Source organism: Microchirus variegatus (genome assembly GCF_963457635.1).
Source record: "Microchirus variegatus genome assembly, chromosome: 2".
Taxonomy (NCBI): domain Eukaryota; kingdom Metazoa; phylum Chordata; class Actinopteri; order Pleuronectiformes; family Soleidae; genus Microchirus; species Microchirus variegatus.
Genome location: NC_139803.1, coordinates 43,208,562 through 43,229,182, shown reverse-complemented (window position 1 = coordinate 43,229,182; position 20,621 = coordinate 43,208,562). Strand labels below are relative to the sequence as shown.

Below are 20,621 nucleotides of genomic sequence, written 5' to 3'. Positions count from 1 at the left end.
CAGGAGGAAAAACATAACTAATAATAGAAGTTTCTATTAAAAATCATCCGTTCTAAAGATTTTAAAGTGGTTTGATGTCGTTTGTAGAATCACAAACGTTTCATTGTTCGTATCTTCAGACGTGAGCGTGTGATAATAAATGATTCTCAGAAGTCATGTGTGCAGTTTAACGTGTCTTATGTCCTGTTTTTGTCCCCGTTTAAAAGCTTGAAACTGTAAAAAAACTTCATTCTGACGCCGTGAAAACCCAAATAAATCTATTACGACAGCATCTAAAAGTACATTAAAGGTGATACTCGAGTAAAAGTACAAGTATGTGAGCAGAAAATGAGTGAGTTACAACGATAGAGACACGGTGGGTCAGCGGTGGGGCGAGTTGTCTTTTAACTGGAAGGGTGTGGGTTCAATTCCCGGCCTCTGCTAAGTCACATATAATGATGTGTCCTTGAGCAAAGACACGGGTGAAAAACGGTCGCGTAAGAACGGCTTCGTCGAGACGAGAAAACCTGTATATGACACACACACACACACACACACACACACACACACACACACACACGACATGACTTCTGTTGCCAGATAATGAGAAAGGACACGGTTTTCGCCCGGGTCAGCAAATATGAGAGAGAGAGAGAGAGAGAGAGAGAGAGGCTTTGTCCTTGTTGAGAGACGACGATGATGATGATGATGATGATGATGATGTCGTCGTCATCCACACAGAAATGGTGACATCACTTTATTTGGCAGGCGACTCCAGGGGGAAACCGGTCTGTGACTCACACACTGATCCAATCACAGCACGAGCCACTGTACTGTACAGTGTGTGTGTGTGTGTGTGTGTGTGTGTGTGTGTGTGTGTGTGTGTGTGTGTGTGTGTGTGTGTGTGTGTGTATACGTGTGTGTGTATATACGTGTCTGTGTATGTATATACGTGTGTGTGTATGTGTGTGTATGTATATACGTGTGTGTATATATACGTGTGTGTGTGTATATACGTGTGTGTGTATATATATACGCGTGTGTGTGTATGTATATACGTGTGTGTGGGTGTGTATATATATACGTGTGTATGTGTATATACGTGTGTGTGTGTATGTATATACGTGTGTGTGTATGTGTATATACGTGTGTGTATGTGTGTGTGTGTGTATGTATATATGTGTGTGTTTGTGTGTGTGTGTGTGTGTGTGTGTGTGTATGTATACGTTTGTGTGTGTTTGTGTATATACGTGTGTGTGTTTGTATATGTGTGTGTGTATATATGTGTGTGTATGTGTGTGTATGTATATACATGTGTGTGTATATATATACGCATGTGTATGTGTGTGTGTATATACGTGTGTCTGTATATACGTATGTGTATGTGTGTGTACGTCTGTGATGCTTCCGTATGGTGTGTGTGTGTGTGTGTGTGTGTGTGTGTGAGTGTGTGTGTGTGTGTGTGTGTGTGTGTGTGTGTGTGTGTGTGTGTGTGTGTGTGTGTGTGTGTGTGTGTGTGTGTGTGTGTGTGTGTGTGTGTGTGTGTGTGTGTGTGTGTGAGTGTGTGTGTGTGTGGGTGTGTGTGTGTGTGTGTGTGTGTGTGTGTGTGTGTGTGAAGGTCAAGGACACTCTCTTTGTCTCTGGTTAGCTTCATGTAGCATCTGTTCCTCTGCTTTTCTTCAACAGACGTCTTAATCCGTATTCTTTTATATATCGTTGTTATAACAATAGCAAATATTTCCAACGTAGAAAATGCAGCTAAAGACGTTTTAAACTCAAAAAAAGGAGGAAAAACAAAGAGAATTCTATTTATTTAGATTCATCTTCTTAAAGGTGAATATTTCCTGGTTTCTTTGCTCCAAATAACAAAGAAAATCTTCCGTTTCTTGTAAAAACCTGACTTTTTAGTCGCTAAACGCTTCGCTAGCTCGATGCTAGCTGTTGCTATAGCGCTAACGGTTGTAAACAGTGGGATTAATAACCGCCTGCTGCCTCCAAACATCGATCAGAAGGAGATTCAGAGTCATTTTAATCCACCCTTAATAGAATGATATTGATCAGAGCGGCTTTTAAAGTCTTAGCGGAGCCACTACAAGCTAACGTTGTTCAACAGCTCCGCGCGAGCGCGAGCGCCGCCTCGATCAAAGGAAGCCGATGAAAACACTTCCAGGACTTTCTTCTCCTTGTGTTTTTATAATCACGCCTTCAGACGCGAGGACGTGAAGCTGAAGTCGTCCTGCGACGCCTCGTAACGATTTCTCATTAGGACGATTAGCGCCGAGCGTTTTACGCCGCGGCTAAAATCAATGTCTGTGTTGTTGTGCCGACAAAAAGAAGAAGAAGAAGAAGAGATTATTGTGTGTGTGATTCCTGCAGCTCTGCATCAAGAAAAGACAAACTGACCGACAATATTTCACCTCATTGTTAGCTTTTTGTTTAGCCTTTTTAATCAATAAGGCTAATGACACGTTAGCATTTACAACATAGAAACTAACCAGAATTGTTGCGTAGCATTGATGTCGCGGTATAATTTAAATCAGAAGATTAAAACACAAAAATACAGACAATTTTCAAGTTTAAAAAAAAATCTATTTATACACCGAGAAGCTGCTAATGTGCTAATATATGTATGTGTATATATATATATGTATATACACATATGTACATATATATACACATATATATGTACACATATATACATATATATGTACACATATATACATATATATGTACATATATATGTATATGTAGATACATATGTGTGTATATGCATATATGTATATGTATTTTTGTACACATGCATATGTATATGCATGTATTATGTATATGTATCTACATATACATATATTTATACGTATATACGTGTGTATATATACACACACACGTATATATGTATATATATATGAAAATACATGTGTAACATACATGTGCAAATATACATACATATATACACATACGTACATATATATGTATATACACATATATGTATATGTATTTACATATACATAATACATGTGTATGTTTATGCATATATATGTATATATGTATATGTATTTTTGAACACATACACATGTATGTGTGTATGTATATTTTTCTCAGTATATATATATATTTTTCTCAGTATATATATACATATATACGTGTGTGTGTGTATATATACACACGTATATACGTACACATGTTTATGTATATGTATGCACATGTATTATATGTATCTACATATACATATATTTATACGTATATACGTGTGTATATATATACATACACACATGTATATATGTATGTATACATATATATGAAAAAAAATATATATATACAGAAAAAAATATACATGTAGACATATTTACAGAAAAAAATATATATACACACATACACATGTACACGTATGTGTATATATATCTATATTTTTTCCTCTGGTGAAAACAAAAATAAGAAAATTATTATAAATCAAACAAACAGTAATTGAACTTAAATGAACTCTCTTTAATCTTTAATCTCTTTAATCTCTCTTGACTTAATGTCGTACAAAACCACGGTTAAAGTCGTACAAAGACTAATATTAGTGAAAAATGTCCTTGTTTACGTTCTTTCACGTTCAGAACATTCGCCTCGAGCTCTTTCAATCTTCACCGCTCATGTTTAACCGTTAAACACACGTCTCCATGGTAACGTTCAGGTGAGAACGAGTTAAAACAACAGAGTAAATAAAAACACGTTACAGAGAGGATTTAAAGAAGCAAACGTGGTTAAGAAGTAAAAATAAAACCTTCAGGTGACGAAGAGAAACGTCGTCGTCTTCGTCAGATCCCAAAGATTTCAAAGATCTCGTCAAGTCAAAGGAACGAGTTATATTTACACCCGAGAGCTATTATTACTGATCAGTTCACTCATATAAGAGTTGTTTCTTCTATAAATATCCCTGATTTCTTCATATGCCGCATTTTACTGTCTGTTAACTGACTTTACTTTAGCATAAATGTGCGTAAATGTTCAAAAGTCAATGGTGAATTCCTGTTTATCTCGGTTCTTTTGGGTGGAATTATCGCACAAAGAGTTAAAATGTTGTTGTTGTTTTTCCCCTCAAGACTGAAACAAAGACTGCTTTTGTTTGTGTGTCCACACACTCACTGCTGCAGTCACAATGATATCATATGGAAAATTAATGGAAAAACTCACAGAAATATGACGTAAAAACCACCGAGAATAATCTCGTAACTACGGTTAAAAACATCTTCAAAGTCTCAAAATCCCAGAGAAAGACAAATAAATTGTCCTTCAGGTCGTTTTGTCGTTTCATCGCCTCGTGTTTTAGAGTCACGGCTAAACCCTGTGATTCAGGACAATGATAATACTTAGTATTTTTGTCATTTGAGCGTCGAGTTTTTTTACGTAATCTGCGTCAGACGTCAGGAGGACTCGCTAAATCACTTCCGGCTCCGCCACGACGACTCAAAATCAAAATTAATCTGTATTCTTTTATATATCGTTGTTATAACATTAGCAAATATTTACAACGTAGAAAATGCAGCTAAAGACGTTTAAAACTGTCGAAAAAACAAACAGACGATCGAAGAAAAATCTATTTATTTAGATTCAGCGTCTTAAAGGTGAATATTTCCTGGTTTCTTTGCTCCAAATAACAAAGAAATCTTCCGTTTCTCGTAAAAACCTGACTTTTTAGCCGCTAAACGCTTCACTAGCTCCATGCTAGCTGTTGCTATAGCGCTAACGGTTGTAAACAGTGGGATTAATAACCGCCTGCTGCTTCCAAACATCGATGAGAAAGAGATTCAGAGTCATTTTAACCCACGCTTAATAGAATGATATTGATCACGGCGGCTTTTAAAGTCTTAGCGGAGCCACTACAAGCTAACGTTGTTCAACAGCTCCGCGCGAGCGCCGCCGCGATCAAAGGAGGATGAAGAAAACACTTCCAGTGTTAATGGAAAAACTCACAGAAATATGACGGAAAAACCACCGAGAACAATGTCGTAACTACGGTTAAAAACATCTTCAAAGTCTCAAAATCCCAGAGAAAGACAAATAAATTGTCCTTCGGGTCGTTTTGTCGTTTCATCGCCTCGTGTTCTAGAGTCACGGCTAAACCCTGTGATTCAGGACAATGATAATACTTAGTATTTATGTCATGTGACAGCTCAGCGTCACAGTTAGCATGCTCGTCGCTAACCTTGACGGCTACGTCACCTTCCTTCCTTCCTTCATTCCTCTGGATCTGTGTGCGTTCGCCGTTGGCCGATTCCGGCTGCGACCTACTTTCAGCCGGAGCTGTCAGTCAGGCACGATGTGCGTCACGTTGCCTCAAAGAGGAAACTGCAGCCTTGCTAACCATGCTAACCCCCCCCGCCTGGGTATGTAATAAACAAAGACACAACGACAAGGGAGCGGCACCGCGTCTTAAAAGCTTGTCGCTCTCGGGCTAGCTTAATAACGCCGTCTGCGTCCGGTGACGGTGAAGATTTTTTTTTTTACGTCCGTTAAGGGGTCGGAAATAAACGACGGCGGATTTATCGACTCCATCGAACCCCCCCCCGGGTGAAAGTCGGCCAATCCATTTACTCACCAGACACCGGGTGGCTCTGACTCAATATTCCTCTTAGCTACAGCCGCAATTAGCACGCTAACGGACTTAGTCACGTTCCTGTCAAACCCGAGCTGATGCTGTGATCGTATAACTGAACCTAAGTAGACCCTGACTCGTGCGTCAGGGTCCTGCCGTATCCCACTTCGCCATTAGGTGGCCGTACAAGTTAGGACGCATTCCTACCGAAGAAGAAGAAGAGAAAGATGCTAGGTTGACAGTTCGAAGGCCCGTCGGGTGACGGCTGGTTCGAGGGTCGGATGACGATCCTTGGCGACTACTTCTCCTGGCTTATACTCCACCTACTGGCGAGGCGGGAAGTAGAGTTCCTTATAATTCCTCCATAATCTCAGGCTCAGGGAAAATAAGACAATTAAGGCTGTTTTAGCATCTACCTGAGGGGGGCAGTGTTACTCGACGTTGTTATTAGAAGAAGAGATGACTATTTCTGCTAAAGCTAGGTCAGCTAAAGATGTTCTACAGTCTGCAGTTCGAGGGTTTATCGATGAGTTCCTTTTAGCTAGCTCTTCAGGGCTAACAAAACAAATCGAGCAAGCGTTGCACGACTAAGAGTAACGCCGCCCCCCACAGGTAGAGGCTAAAACAGCATTTAATTGACTGAAATAAAGCACGTTAAATTGTCTTATTTTTTGGGAAATGACAATGACTCGCACAACAAATTCATCCGTTGCTGTACTTCAAGCTTTGTTGTTGAGTGAAATGTGAATAAGTGCTGTTTTATCCCCCCGTTCATGAGTGATGTAGCTGTAATTGAGCTAATTTAACGGCTACAGGTTTTTAAGCTAGGTCTCGATTTGTTTACATGTAAAGAAAATGTTTTTAATCTACTTTTATAATCATTTAAGTAACCGGGTGTCATCCATTGTATTATTTAAACGGGGAAGAGCTCGTGTGAGCGATTAGCCGTTAGCCAGTCAGCGGAGGTTTGGCACCAGAGAACAAAAAAACAAGCAGCTGTGGGAGATCGGTGGGCGTGTTAGCGCCCACCGCCCCCCCCATGTCTTTAACTCGACGCCAGCCTGTGATTATCACAGTTCAGAACGAACGCCGCGCGGCTGTAATGCCGTAAATATAACCGGGGGCGACCGCTTAGCCAACGCTTGATGCTAATTAACCACCGCTGCCACCTGCGCTGCGGCTTCCAGCTAAACACCGGTTCTCAGCCGCCGCCGCCGCTGCAGCGAGCGCTATTAGCGCGTCCGAACGCTGCGAGACGACAGAAAGAGAACAGTTATAAAAGGCAGAGTGTGGGATTATCACACAGACGTCATTAACGTGGCTGTTTACAGATGGATTTGCCGAATATGGGGATTAAATCAGGTAAAAAAATGTGAGATAATATAGTTTTGACATGTCAGGTTTTCTGTAATAAAAAATTTAATTTAAAAGCAGATAAATGATTATTTTTCACCAATTCTAACAAAACAAACTGTGCTTCTGCAGTTTTTATTCTAAAGAAAATGACGATTTCAACGATTTGAGGCTCCAATTTTCCTTCATGTCTTTCGTACTTTTTTGCCAGTACGGATTTGAAATGGGTCTTAAATCGTATTCATTATGGTCTTAAAAAAAAGTCTTAAAAAAGTCTTAAATTTGACTTGTTGGAACCTGCAGAGACCCTGGACTTTTTAAAGACCCTAATGAATACAATTTAAGACCCATTTCAAATCCATACGGGCAAATACTGGCTTTTTTAAAAAGTTTTCTCCGCTGCTATGCTAAGCTGCAACGCACCGCGGCTAGCTAGTGGGGCTTGACTTTAGTTCCGTGTTGTAGTTACGTTATCGGCATCCTCAAAAATCGAAACATTTCAAAGCGAGACTGAAGTTTATGCACGTTTTAAATAAAAGACAAAGAGGTGTGAAAACACTGCCTGGAAAGGCAGACTCCTTCAGCAGAGAAATTTCCACAACAATAATAATGCAAGAAATGTTTCACTTCCCACAAATCCCTTCAAACAACGCGACGACCTAAGAGCCAGACGGCAGAGGAACTCTGTCCGCGGTGCAATAAGTAAGCTTCGCCGATCGATATCGCGGCCGCTGAGCGTTCAGCAGAGAGATCGTGCGTCTGGAAGGACTGCAGACGACGACACCAGGACGTCTTTTAACAGATAATCCGAGAGGCGTCGACGTCAACAGTTTAGTTTCACACTGCAGGTGTTAAATAGAGCACAAATCGCTGCATTTTCTCTTTCACATTCAAGTCATTTTTCAAGGAATTCAAGCCATTTTCGATCACTTATTCTCTAAAGGTTAATCGAAGGAACTGGAGCCAATCACAGGGCAAACACACCGACACGGACAGTAACGGCTGCTGCTAACGATATTGGACAAATGAAGCCGTTTGTCTGTGACACACATGCACAAAGACAAGAGAAACGCTCATAAGTCACCGGAATTGGCACCGATAATCGGTGGATATCATCACTAAGTCATTTTTTGGGAAAAGTGTAATAAACCCTGGAGTTTTCTACGTAAAAAAAAAGCTTTTTGAGACATATTACAGTTGACGTACTTGGATTTCACCAAGTGGAAACACAGGGTACCTCGCGATCGCACAATGATAATCGTTGATCATCGGCATACGGTGAGACAATCGCGATTTTGCCGTTTATTCCCAACACAGAGGACGAAATGAGCGTGGATGTAGCATCTCTTAGCGTAGCTTTCTACGTCGCTATGCTGCTGTAAACTCCTTCTGATTCAGAATATATGAAATAATATGAAATAAGTCCACAGCTGATGCTGCTGCTGCAGCGCTAGGCCATCGCACTGTATTACCTGATGCTAGGCTAATGATTAGCAGTGACGTGATAAAGTGAGATGCTGTGGTGCTTCGCTGTTGGTCGGGGGGAAGGCATATGTTCCAGCAGGACACCTGAGTCACATCAGAGGAGGAAGAGGAGGAAGAGGCTCTAACAGTTTGGGCAGATGCATTAATGGAAAGACACGGGGGGGTTGGGGGGGCGGTTTCCTCAGGGATGTCATTATATTTCACCTTCAAAACCAAGGATTTCATTGCCGTCCTTAGCGCGCGCACAGCTATCGCTCGCAAAAAAAAGACATCATCATATATAGGTCGTTTGTTGATGCTATAAAAAGCTCCAGTGATGAACTCAAAGCTCATTTGAGTGAACGCTTATGTAGCCCTGGAGCTAGCTGCAGGGACATGTGCTGTCAAAGAGTCACTCACGTGAGGACCATACGCACAGGATTATGTTGTATAAGTATATTATAAGTATGCATTTTTTTTTCCCCTGAATAATTTCCTTTCGGAGTCTAATAATACACAAATTATTAGCATAAATGCTAAATGTACAAAACTATTGAATTACCTTTCATTCATATTTCTACAAGGTCGGTAAAGTCCTTGAATGAAACATTTTCAGCAAATTTGAGCTAAGTGCTAACATGCTAAAGTTTGGCAGGGTTTGCTTAGCGAGCTAGCGATCGTCGCATTTATTTTCCCCCTGAATAATTTCCTTCGGAGTCAGAGAGTTAAACAAATACACAAAATATTAGCATAAATGCTACATGTACAAAACTATTTTATTTCCTTTCATTCATATTTCTACACGGTCAGTAAAGTCCTTGAATGAAAAATTTTCAGTAAATTTTAGCTAAGTGCTAATATGCTAACGTTAGCTAACGATTTTCACATCGAGAATAAAATGGAAGTATAGCTTGAGAGCATTCAAAACTATTTGTGTTTACTTAAATTTATAGAATTAGCTAATTCAGCTATCAGAGTCGCACCATGCCGTCTTTGTGAGGCTAAACGTGTCGCTTCACAGCAGTAAACATGAGCTAAGAACTAGCCTGCTAATGTTTACTGAATTCCCCTTTTGTTTAGTTTTGCAAGCTAACATTTTGCCCCTTTAGCTTTAGCTTAGCACTTAGTGAAAGTAAACAGTAAAGTAAAGCGTCACTCCCTTTGCGACCGGTGTTTCTTCAACAGTCCGTCGTCAAGCCAAACGCGGAGCTGCTGGGCGTCCTCCTTTGTTGTCTGTTTTGGAGCGTACCAAAACAAACACCCGAAAAAAGGCCAAAAATAAACAGACGCAGTTGCTTTTTTTTTTGGAAAGCAGGATGACATTTCCAGATCGGCACTCGCGTGGAGCGGTAAGTGTCGGTCATGACCTCATTTCACTCGGCTCGCTTTAAGTGGCTCTCGGGGGGGGGGGGGGGGGGGGGGGGTGGACCGGTCCTCCCGTTCATTCAGGCGAGTCGGCGTGAATGTGAGCCGAGCGAACGTTTGTGCGGACGGAGACGTGAACGCTGCAGTGATTCTCGCCTCGAGGTCTGAGTCACCGTCATGTGAACTAACGCATCTCCCACACATGCAGGGATTCATCAGAGTGTGTGCGTCTGAGCAGCAAGCGATGAATAATTGTAGACAAATTTCACTCGTACAGTTTTACAAAAACAGGCCAATTTCAATCCTGCAACAAAAACCGTACACAATCCTGACGACCTAGCTGACGTAGGTGCGATAGGTCGGGGGTCTCACCCTGGACAGTTCGCCAGTCCAGCACGGGGTCAATTTAGGATCGTCCAATTCGTCCAAGTCTTTGGGACGGTGTTAGCGTTAGCATAGGAAGAGTCGACGATGCGGCATCTTCCGTTGTTGGGTGCGGGGGTGAATGGGGTTGTAATGGGGCCACACCGTTGGTGTAGAGCAGGGGCGTCAAACCCATTTTCACTGAGGGCCACATCAGCATAATGGTGACCCTCAAAGGGCCAAGATGTAACCGTCGTACAGAATAAATGTAACTAAATGTAACCAGATATAACGTAAAATAAAGCTAACTACTCCGTAACATATCGATAAATAACGCTCCGTATTTATTACTTATTCAATTTCACTCGTCGCATGACGCGTACACAACGATACGCTGCCATCTTGCGGCGGTGCCGTCGCTTTGCGGGCAACGCGATCGCCGTGCATTGTGGGAAATGTAGTTTGTGGTCAGCGCACGCCTTAAAAGCAGCACAGACCTATTTCAACACAGATTTTTAAGACCAATCAATCACTCGCGGGCCACATAAAATGACTTTGACACATGTGGTGTGCTAGAGGTTAGCGGTTAGCTGTTAGCGGTTAGTGGAGTTTGCGCAATCCCCCAAAAACATGCAGATTTGGGGGGGATTAGGCAAATTGGACACTAAAGAGTGGACGTTTTATGTAGTCCTGGCCAGGATGTACCCCGACCTTTTGCCCTATGCCAGTTGGGATTGGCACCAACGCCCTGTGTGACCCTCACGTGGAAGATAAAGTGGTAGAAGAAGATTCATGATGTTCACGCTCAACTTTGCAGCACGAACAAAAAGCTCCACAACGAAGCGTCAACGCAATTCTTGGAAATCTGTGAATCTTTGGGTGGCTCACGATTCGATTCGAATCTCGATTCAACCGATTCAATCATACAATTCTCGATTCAAACTATTCTCAATTCAAAAATTGATACAATTTAGTTAATTAGTGTGTTAAGGCAAATGTTATGGCATCAAAACAATACCGTTTGTATAAGATAATGTGATAATAAGACAAAAGTTAACATTTATATATATATAGTTTGCATAAATAAAAGCTTAGGCTAGCTTCCCTTTTCTCCCAAAAATACAAAAATAAACTACACAAAAAACACAAATTGGTGTTTTTTCACAGTGAAGAAGTTCCAGTTCACACCTCCACTGGTCACCAACGTCCAGAATGGATTCCCAGACATCAAACCTCGACTTAAACGTGAATGAGGTGAATATTTACCCTTGTAAAAAGCTTGTATACGCTCATTGAAGTAGCAGCTGCTGTCTCCTTGCTAGCTTGACGTACTGCTTCCTACAGCTCCCTGCTGCGCTGTTCATTAAAAAGATAATGACTGAATCTGCAGGAGATCCTGATCAGAAGCCTCTTCCTCCTCAGACAACAGTCACCTGATTCATCTGGAGGACGAGTGGAACCTGAGTCACGTCTCAGTGTGTGCAGTGTTTGCCAGGGTGGAGATTAAAGGGGGAAAAAAAAGCAAGGCTTTGTGGGTAAATCGAGCAGAAGAATTCTGGAGTTAGCGTCTCTGACAGAACGCCACGGAGGTCGCTAAATAGATCGTCACGTTTTCCTCGCCTCACTTCATCAAACTCAAACGGCAAAGTCTGCAGAAACAATCACACCGCTACGCTATGCTATCTCACCTGTGTGCACAGTGTCGTAGTCACGATTCATACTAGCAGAGGGCGCACGTTGACCAAAGTTCTTACGTAGCTAGAAGAAGAAGCTAGACAAAGTCGCCTCCGAGTTGAACTCGTAAACACATATATAATATAATAACATGTATAACGGCGTTAGCGTTAACGCACGTCGCGTTTTCATGATGACAAAGCGCACAAAAAAAAAAAAATGCGCGCGACATCATGTTTACGTGATTGTTAAAATGAGTCTCAAAAGTAAGGCAGCTTTTCGTGGGTGGCGCCAAAGTACAGGCAACCGTTTACCAGTTAGCTCCTTTAGCGCTGTTAGCGCGCCTACAGTCGAACTGGAGCGATCTCATGTTTATTAAAACGAAAAAGAGCAGCGCTACAAATAGCCAGCGTTAGCGTTACTTTAGAGACTCATTTTAACAATCGGGAGTCACGTGATATATACATATATATGTAAACATATATATGTATAATATGTATAATGGCGTTAGCGTTAACTTATGGCGCGTTTTCATGACGCCAAACCGCAAAAAAAAAAAAATGCGCAAAAACATCATGTTTACGTGATTGTTAAAATGTGTCTCAAAAGTAACTAATTTTTTTTCGCCAAAGTCCAGGCAACCGTTTACCATTTAGCTCCTTTAGCGCTGTTAGCATGCCTACAGTCGAAACTGGAGCGGTCTCATGTTTATTAAAACGAAAAGAGCTGCGCTACAAATAACCCGCGTTAGCGTTACTTTAGAGACTCATTTTAACAGTCGGGAGTCACGTGATATATACATATATATTTATACATATATCTAATATGTACATGACGACAAACCGCAAAAAAAAAACGCGCGCAACATCATGTTTACGTGATTGTTAAAATGAGTCTCAAAAGTAACACATTTTTTTCCGTGCTGCGCAGCCAAAGTCCATGCAACTGTTTACCGGTTAGCTCCTTTAGCGCCGTTAGCATGCCTACAGTCGAAACTGGAGCGGTCTCATGTTTATCAAAAACGAAAAAGAGCAGCGCTACATTGTTAGCGTTACTTTAGAGACTCATTTTGACAAATCGCGAGTCACGTAAACATCATGCGCCTTCTTTTTTACGCTCAGTCCGGTCATGCGCTAACGCCGCTAACGTGCCCAAGCCCAGCACTAGTATACAACAATTGGATGCTATACTGAATAGCCACCAGGGGGCTCTTCTTCAATAAGACACCATTTAGAGCAGGGGTGTCAAACATGCAGCCCGCGGGCTAAAACCGGCCCGCCCAAGGGTCCTATCCGGCCCCCTGCAGGATGAATTTGTCAAAATTTTGACAAAAACTATATGTTTTGTGCCGTTTTGTGTTGTTTATATGTTTTCTTTATGCTGTTCTATTACCGGTCCGGCTCACTTGAGGTCAAATCGCGTTGACGCCACTGATTTAGAGGAAATATCGACATCCGGGTGATGCCACCGCCCTTCAGCTGCACCTTGTTCTGGGGCTTTTATCGTCCACCATTTAACCCGTTCATCTACGTCTGCTGCCTTCTTCCAGCCCCCGCAGGCAGCGTTGAAGTGGGGCACAAAAACCACGACGACGACAACAACAACAACAACAACAACAAGAACATCAGTAATCATGGAAAAATCATGTGCTGCTGCTCTGACGGAGGAGAGCGGCTGACTGCTGCAGCCCTGAGGCCTTTTTCAAGACGACTGCAGAGACACAGAGACACAGGGAGGTGGAGGAAGGGCAGCGCTCTCTGTCCTTCACTTCACCCCCCCTCATCGAGGTCCAGGAGTGGTACGATCCGCGATGCAAACACACGACGCAGATATACGTGTAGAACGTGTTTATTTATCTGTAAACGAAGTCACGAGACTCAATCACGGCTTTGTGTTCTACGGACAAACCGCAGATCAATCGACTGCTCTGTACAGTAATCTGTTGCAGACTTGGCTTTCATTACATGTGTGTGTGTGTGTGTCTGGTGTGTGTGTCTGGTGTGTGTGTGTGTGATCAATTGCCCAGTATCTCATTCCTTAGGCTGGAAACACAAAGCTCTTGGATCAGCGTCTGGGGACTTCGAGGCCGAGCTGTTGGTCCTGAGAACAAAAAAACAGATTTCTCTTACGTCCACAGAAGCCGACGTAAAGGTATTAATCCACGATTCTGACGTTGGTGCAAAACATCTCGCAGATTACGCAGGTCTGAGCATCGCCAAACAGACTTCTTAAATCAATTAGATTCTGACACACAAGGTTCAAAATCTGATCTCTTGGTCTTTTCTTGGTCTTGGTCTTGTCTTGGTCTTGGTCTTGGTCTTGGTCTTGTCTTGTTCTTGTCTTGGTCTTGGTCTTGGTCTTGTCTTGTTCTTGTCTTGGTCTTGTCTTGTTCTGTCTTGGTCTTGGTCTGTCTTGGTCTGTCTTGGTCTTGTCTTGGTCTTGGTCTTGTGTTGGTATGGTATTGGTCTGTCTTGGTCTTGGTCTTGTATTGGTCTTATCTTGTCTTGGTCTTGGTATTATCTTGGTCTTGGTCTTGTCTTGGTCTTGGTCTTGTCTTGGTCTTGGTATTATCTTGGTCTTGTCTTGGTCTTGTATTGGTCTTGTCTTGGTCTTGTATTGGTCTTGGTCTTGGTCTCGGTCTCGGTCTCGGTCTTGGTCTTGGTCTTGGTCTTGTCTTGGTCCTGGTCTTGTGTTGGTTTGGTCTTGTGTTGGTTTGGTCTTGGTCTTGGTCTTGTCTTGGTATGGTCTTGGTCTTGTCTTGGTCTTGTCTTGGTCTTGTGTTGGTATGGTCTTGGTCTTGTCTTGGTATGGTCTTGTCTTGGTATGGTCTTGGTCTTGTATTGGTCTTGTCTTGGTCTTGGTCTTGTGTTGGTCTTGTTTTGTCTTGGTCTTGTCTTGAGTTGGTATGGTCTTGTCTTGGTATGGTCTTGTGTTGGTATGGTCTTGTCTTGGTATGGTCTGGTGTTGGTATGGTCTTGTCTTGGTATGGTCTGGTGTTGGTATGGTCTTGGTCTTGGTCTGTCTTGTGTTGGTATGGTCTTGTCTTGGTATGGTCTTGTGTTGGTATGGTCTTGTCTTGGTCTTGGTCTTGTGTTGGTCTTGTTTTGCCTTGGTCTTGTCTTGTGTTGGTATGGTCTTGTCTTGGTATGGTCTTGTGTTGGTATGTTCTTGGTCTTGGTCTGTCTTGGTCTTGTGTTGGTATGGTCTTGTGTTGGTCTTGGTCTTGTCTTAGTATGGTCTTGGTTTTTTTGAATGCAAATATTTTGTCTGTACTGTTGTTGTTGGTGAGTTCAGTTTGTTATATGAACATTATTCCTGAGTCTCTGTGACATATTAGGAGGATTTTACGACCAGTTGATTTAGATTTATTACATAATGCACCTTTAAGGTATGTGAGTTTAGAAAATCCAGCCTAGAAACACAGCAGACGCTTCACTCAGTCAACCAGAAGAAGACAGAACAGTGATGTTTTGGAGGTGTCGCATCTTTTGGAAGACGCTGTAGCTGCTAGCTTGCGGTCAAATATGCTATATTATATGACTCCAGGTCTAAACTCTCCACGTTAAAGGAAAAACACAAACACAACAGTAGAGAAAAGCTGCCTCGGTCCCTCAGGACTTCTGGAGTACAGAGCTGCACAGCTGAGCGTGGCGTAAGGACCAGGAGGACGCGTTAGCATCCAGCGCTCCAGGCTCTGGATGCTAACGCGTCTTCCCCCCTTTATTTCTTTATTCTTTTTCTTCAGATTTACTGTAGCGGAGGAAACGAGCGTGGAGACGACGGCGCTGCCTCTCGTTTCCCCCACAGACGCTCGTGGTTAGAGGCAAGAAGGAATCGCTGATCCTCTGCGATGAAACGCTTGTTTCGTTAGCAGCCGAGTTTAATATTTAGCAGGGAAATCACCACGACGAAGGAACAATAAAGTTTTGATGTACGACGACTTGGACGGGGATATCGACTTCAAACAAAAGACTGACTCAGCGAAACTGTTCATTGTGCTGGAGGTTATATTTTATATGTTTCTAACTCGATCTGAACACCGACGGCCACCGAACTGTGGGAAAACATCAGTAATAATGGAAAACCAGCCTCAGGTTCATCATAATCATTATTACTGTTCGCTCTCTTATTGAAAAACGACCGAGGACGATTATTCTCTTTCTCTCTTCAAAAAGAAATACAGGACTGCACCAAAAATAAAATAAAATAAAATCGACAATGATTTTTTTGAGTAGAACATTTTACACAATCTTAAAAAAAAAACACCTCCAACTTTATCGTCCATGGACTCATCCGTGTCGTTAGCAAGGGACGATATTTCCGAGCTAAATGTGATTGACCCTTTAACACAGAGCGTAACGGGGGAGTCGTACGTCTCAAGACCTTTACGTGGTCTCGGTCTCGTCTTAGTCTCAATTCCCTCTGGTCTGGGTCTTGTTGTGGTCTCACTACAGTCTGGTTTCGTTCTCGTCTTGGTCTCAATCTCTAGTCTTGGTCTGTATCTTGATCTCAATACCCTCTGGTCTTGGTATTGTCTTGGACAGTCTTAGTCTCGGTCTTGTCTTGGTCTAAATACCCTCTGGTCTTGTCCTTGTCTTGGTCTCACTACTGTCTGATTTCGGTCTCGTCTTGGTCTCAATCTCTAGTCTTGGTCTGGTCTTGGCCTGTATTGGTCTTGTCTTGGTCTCGATACCCTCTGGTCTTGGTATGGTCCTGGTCTGTCTTGGTATGGTCCTGGTCTGTCTTAGTCTCGGTCTTGGTCTTGGTCTCGATACCCTCTGGTCTCGGTCTTGGTCTTGATACCCTCTGGTCTTGGTCTTGATACCCTCTGGTCTTGGTCTTGATACCCTCTGGTCTTGGTCTTGATACCCTCTGGTCTTGGTCTTGATACCCTCTGGTCTCGGTCTTGTCTTGGTCTTGATACCCACTGGTCTTGTCTTGGTCTCAATACCCTCTGGTCTTGTCTTGGTCTCAATACCCTCTGGTCTTGGTTTTGTCTCGGTCTTGATACTCTCTGGTTTCGGTCTTGTCTTGTCTCGGTTTAGGGCAGTCTTGACAGCAAGTCTACGATACCGTATCGTAGACAACAAGTTTTAGGCTAGCAATCTTTGCATGACCATTATTACGGATTAACGGTTTCTCGCACATCGACACTAAAACACCTGATTATTACGGTAATTTGTGCATCGTTTTCAATTTTTTGGCCAGTTTTTGTACCTTGAGACAAAAACTTTAACAATTTTTTATTTTTATTTTTTTAAATAACTGCCAGATATTGAAAATTATTCTGTGAAAAACAGACAAAAGCAATTTTTAAGGTTCAAATATGAGTTGCAGTTGAGAGACGACAGCGACGAGCACATATTTAGCAAAATCTCCATGAACTTCCACCTGCGTATGAACGCAGATTAATCACCCGCGACGGTGATTGGTCGGCACGGAAACGGAAACCATAATGCGTCACTGAGATGATCTCACTTCACACTTCTGAAAAGTGCTAATTCAATAAAAGTGTCAAGTGCGTCCTGTTGAGCATCAAAAGCCACGGTGAAGAAAAAAGTCATCTTTTCACGGATGACTCATTTGTGCCGCGACTCCTCGTTGCCGTTGGAAACCAGGTGAGTCAGAAGGTGACACGCACACACACACACACACAGCTAACGGTTGCTAGCTAGTGTGACAAAATGGAGCGGTGAAATCTAGAGAGGATGGAGAGTCGTGACCTTGGACGTAGAAGAGGAAGACAAAAGAGGAAAAAGGCAGCGACAGCATAGAAACAGCGAGGGGAGGGAAGTTTGCCGAGGGTTTTAATCCTGTAAGAGCTCGACGCTGCGATATCAGCCGAGACACATTCACAACCTGAATGAGGCCACTTCTGTCTTTACAACTGAGTTTCTGCTCGCCTCTCCTCTTCGTTTCCATTCACCCGGGAGCCATCCGTCGCCCTCTTTAAGGAATCCCCACTGCACGCCGTTATCTAAACGTTGATTGCTTCATATGCTAGATCGGCTAAAAAAACGACGAAAACATCTATATTCAGGGCTCAACGGAACACCCTGAGGGTGTATAACTCATTTACGTAGGGTGAAAATCCTCAAAGTTCAAAACAGCTGACTTCCTGTTGAGTTCAGGCCATGGTTACGGTCGACTTTTTTGTTCGTCTTGGTCTATGACATCTTCCCACCAAATTTCGGTAAATTCTGTGGAACTCAATGCATTGAGTGTGCCGGTGTCATAGGGGCAATGGACGAAAATTCACCAAAACCCAGAGGGTTGCCATGGCCATGCCGTTTTGAATCCGCAAAACTTTTCGAATTGGCACATTTTTGTAACAATAAAACGCCCTCGGACAAGTTTGCTAATTACGTAGGGTGCAAAAACGCCAAAAATGGACAACAAAATTAAAAACAGCTGACTTCCTGTTGAGTTGAGGCCATGGTTACGGTCGACTTTTTTGTTCGTCTTGATCGATAACATCTTCCCACCAAATTTCGGGATATTCTGTGGAACTCAATGTTTGCCGAAGTCAAAGGGCACTTCTTGTTTTGCGGCGAATGGTCGAAAATTCACCAAAACGCAGAGGGTTGCCGTGGAACGTGCCGTTTTAAATCCACAAAACTTTTTCACCAACTTTTCACCTTTGATGTGTCAAGTACAAATTGGCACATTTTTATAACAAACAAAAAAATGCCCTCAGACAAGTTTGCTAATTTACGTAGGGTGCAAATTGCCAACAATGGACAACAAAATTCAAAACAACTGACTTCTTGTTGAGTTGAGGCCATGGTTACGGTCATTTTTTTTGTTCGTCTTGGTCTATATTATCTTCCCACCAAATTTCGTGAAATTCTGTGGAACTCAATGTTTGCCTAAGTCATAGGGCACTTCCTGTTTTGCGGCGAATGGTCGAAAATTCGCCAAAACGCAGAGGGTTGCCGTGGCCGTGCCGTTTTGAATCCGCACAACCTTTCGACAATTTTCCACTTTGATCTGTCGAGTACAAATTGGCACATTTTTGTAACAAAAAAACGCAATCGGACCAGTTTGCTAATTTACGTAGGGTGCAAAACGCCAAAAATGGACAACAAAATTCAAAACAACTGACTTCTTGTTGAGTTGAGGCCATGGTTACGATCGACTTTTTTGTTCGTCTTGGTCGATAACATCTTCCCACCAAATTTCGAGAAATTCTGTGGAACTCAATGCATGCTGTGCACTTCCCGTTTAGAGGTAAATGGTCAAAAAATCCGGCAAAACGCTGAGGGTTGCCGTGTCGTTTTGAATCTACAAATTGGCACATTTTTATAACAAAAAAACGCACTCCGACCAGTTTGCTAATTTACGTAGGGTGCAAAAACGCCAAAAATGGACAACAAAATTCAAAACAACTGACTTCTTGTTGAGTTGAGGCCATGGTTACGGTCGACTTTTTTGTTCGTCTTGGTCGATAACATCTTCCCACCAAGTTTCGGGATATTCGGTGGAACTCAATTTTGCCTCGTTTTCACCTTAAGGGGCGCTATAGAGCCCGTGAGCAACGCACAAGTCCGAGAACTATGCCAATATCGCATTTTCGCCACACCTGACTTCCATGCCAAGTTTCAAGAGTTTTTTATGCACGTTAACCCGCTCAAAAACGTTGAACAGTTCCATCGCGGACATAACGAACATCGCCACTCACCTGTGGCAGGGCGGAGCTGAGCTGGCGCTGCAGCGAGTCGCGGTCGTAGATGACGTCCTGCAGGTGCTGCTGGGCCCCGCCCAGGCTCTCCTGGGTCTCCCTCAGCGTGTCCAGCAGCCGGTCCCGCTCGTCCAGCATGTTGACCATCAGCTGCTCGAAGTGCGAGTCCGGGTCCGAGGAGCTGCTCTGGGAGCCGCGCTGGCTCAGCGCCGTGTCCTCGCTGATGGTGGGCATCACCTCGCACATCATGGTGGCTCTGCCAACAAAGAGATTATAACACTTTAGCTTCCAAGATTAGCATAATCCACCGTAGCTTTACTGTGACGGAAACGCGGAGCCACATATTCCAGGTTATCCCTCTCCGATCGAGGGACGATGGAGAGTTAGCATGGTTTAGCGTCATAATTGCGCCGCCCCCGTGTTGAAACAACACGGTGATCCTTTCAAAAGTCTACCAAAACACAAGTGACAGTTAGCAGTTTTATAAATCTATGTTAAACTTAGCTTAGCACAGAGGCTGGAAGCTAACGGCAGAATTCCTAACACTAACGGACAAGTTTACTAATTTACGTAGGGTGCGAATCGCCAAAAACGGATGACAAAATTCAAAATAGCCGACTTCCTGTTGAGTTGAGGCCATGGTTACGATCGACTTTTTTGTTCGTCTTGGTCGATAACATCTTCCCACCAAATTTCAGGAAATTCTGTGGAACTCAATGCATGCCGGTGTCATAGGGGCACTTCCTGTTTCATGGCAAAATGGACAAAAATTCGTCAAAAAGCTAAGGGGTTGCCGTGCCGTTTTTAATCCGCAAAACCTTTCGACAACTTTTCACCTTTGATGTGTCGAGTACAAATCGGCACATTTTTGTAACAAAAAACGTGCTCGGAGAAGTTTGCTAATTTACATAGGGTGCAAATCGGCAAAAACGGACGACAAAATTCAAAACAGCCGACTTCCTGTTGAGTTGAGGCCACGGATACGGTCGACTTTTTTGTCCGTCTGGCTCGATAACATCTTCTCACCAAATTTCGGGAAATTCTGTGGAACTCGATGCATGCCGATGTCATGGGGCACTTCCTGTTTCACGACAAATGGACATAAATTCGTCAAAGCGCTAAGGGGTTGCCGTGACCGTGCCGTTTTGAATCGGCAAAACCTTT

General features: G+C 42.9%; 1 protein-coding gene across 5 annotated transcripts in view; it reads right to left on the bottom strand.

Moving 5' to 3' along the window:
- The window catches only part of ppfia2 (PTPRF interacting protein alpha 2), a gene marked incomplete at both ends in the record, with an annotated part of 150,434 nt that extends 130,728 nt beyond the window's left edge, over positions 1-19,706 (bottom strand). For all 5 annotated transcript variants that reach the window (XM_083885936.1, XM_083885935.1, XM_083885937.1 and 2 more), the window contains one exon: positions 19,458-19,706. In XM_083885936.1, the coding sequence (XP_083742062.1) occupies positions 19,458-19,706 (249 nt within the window). The remainder of the gene's footprint in view (positions 1-19,457) is intronic.
- Positions 19,707-20,621: the final 915 nt, after the last annotated feature.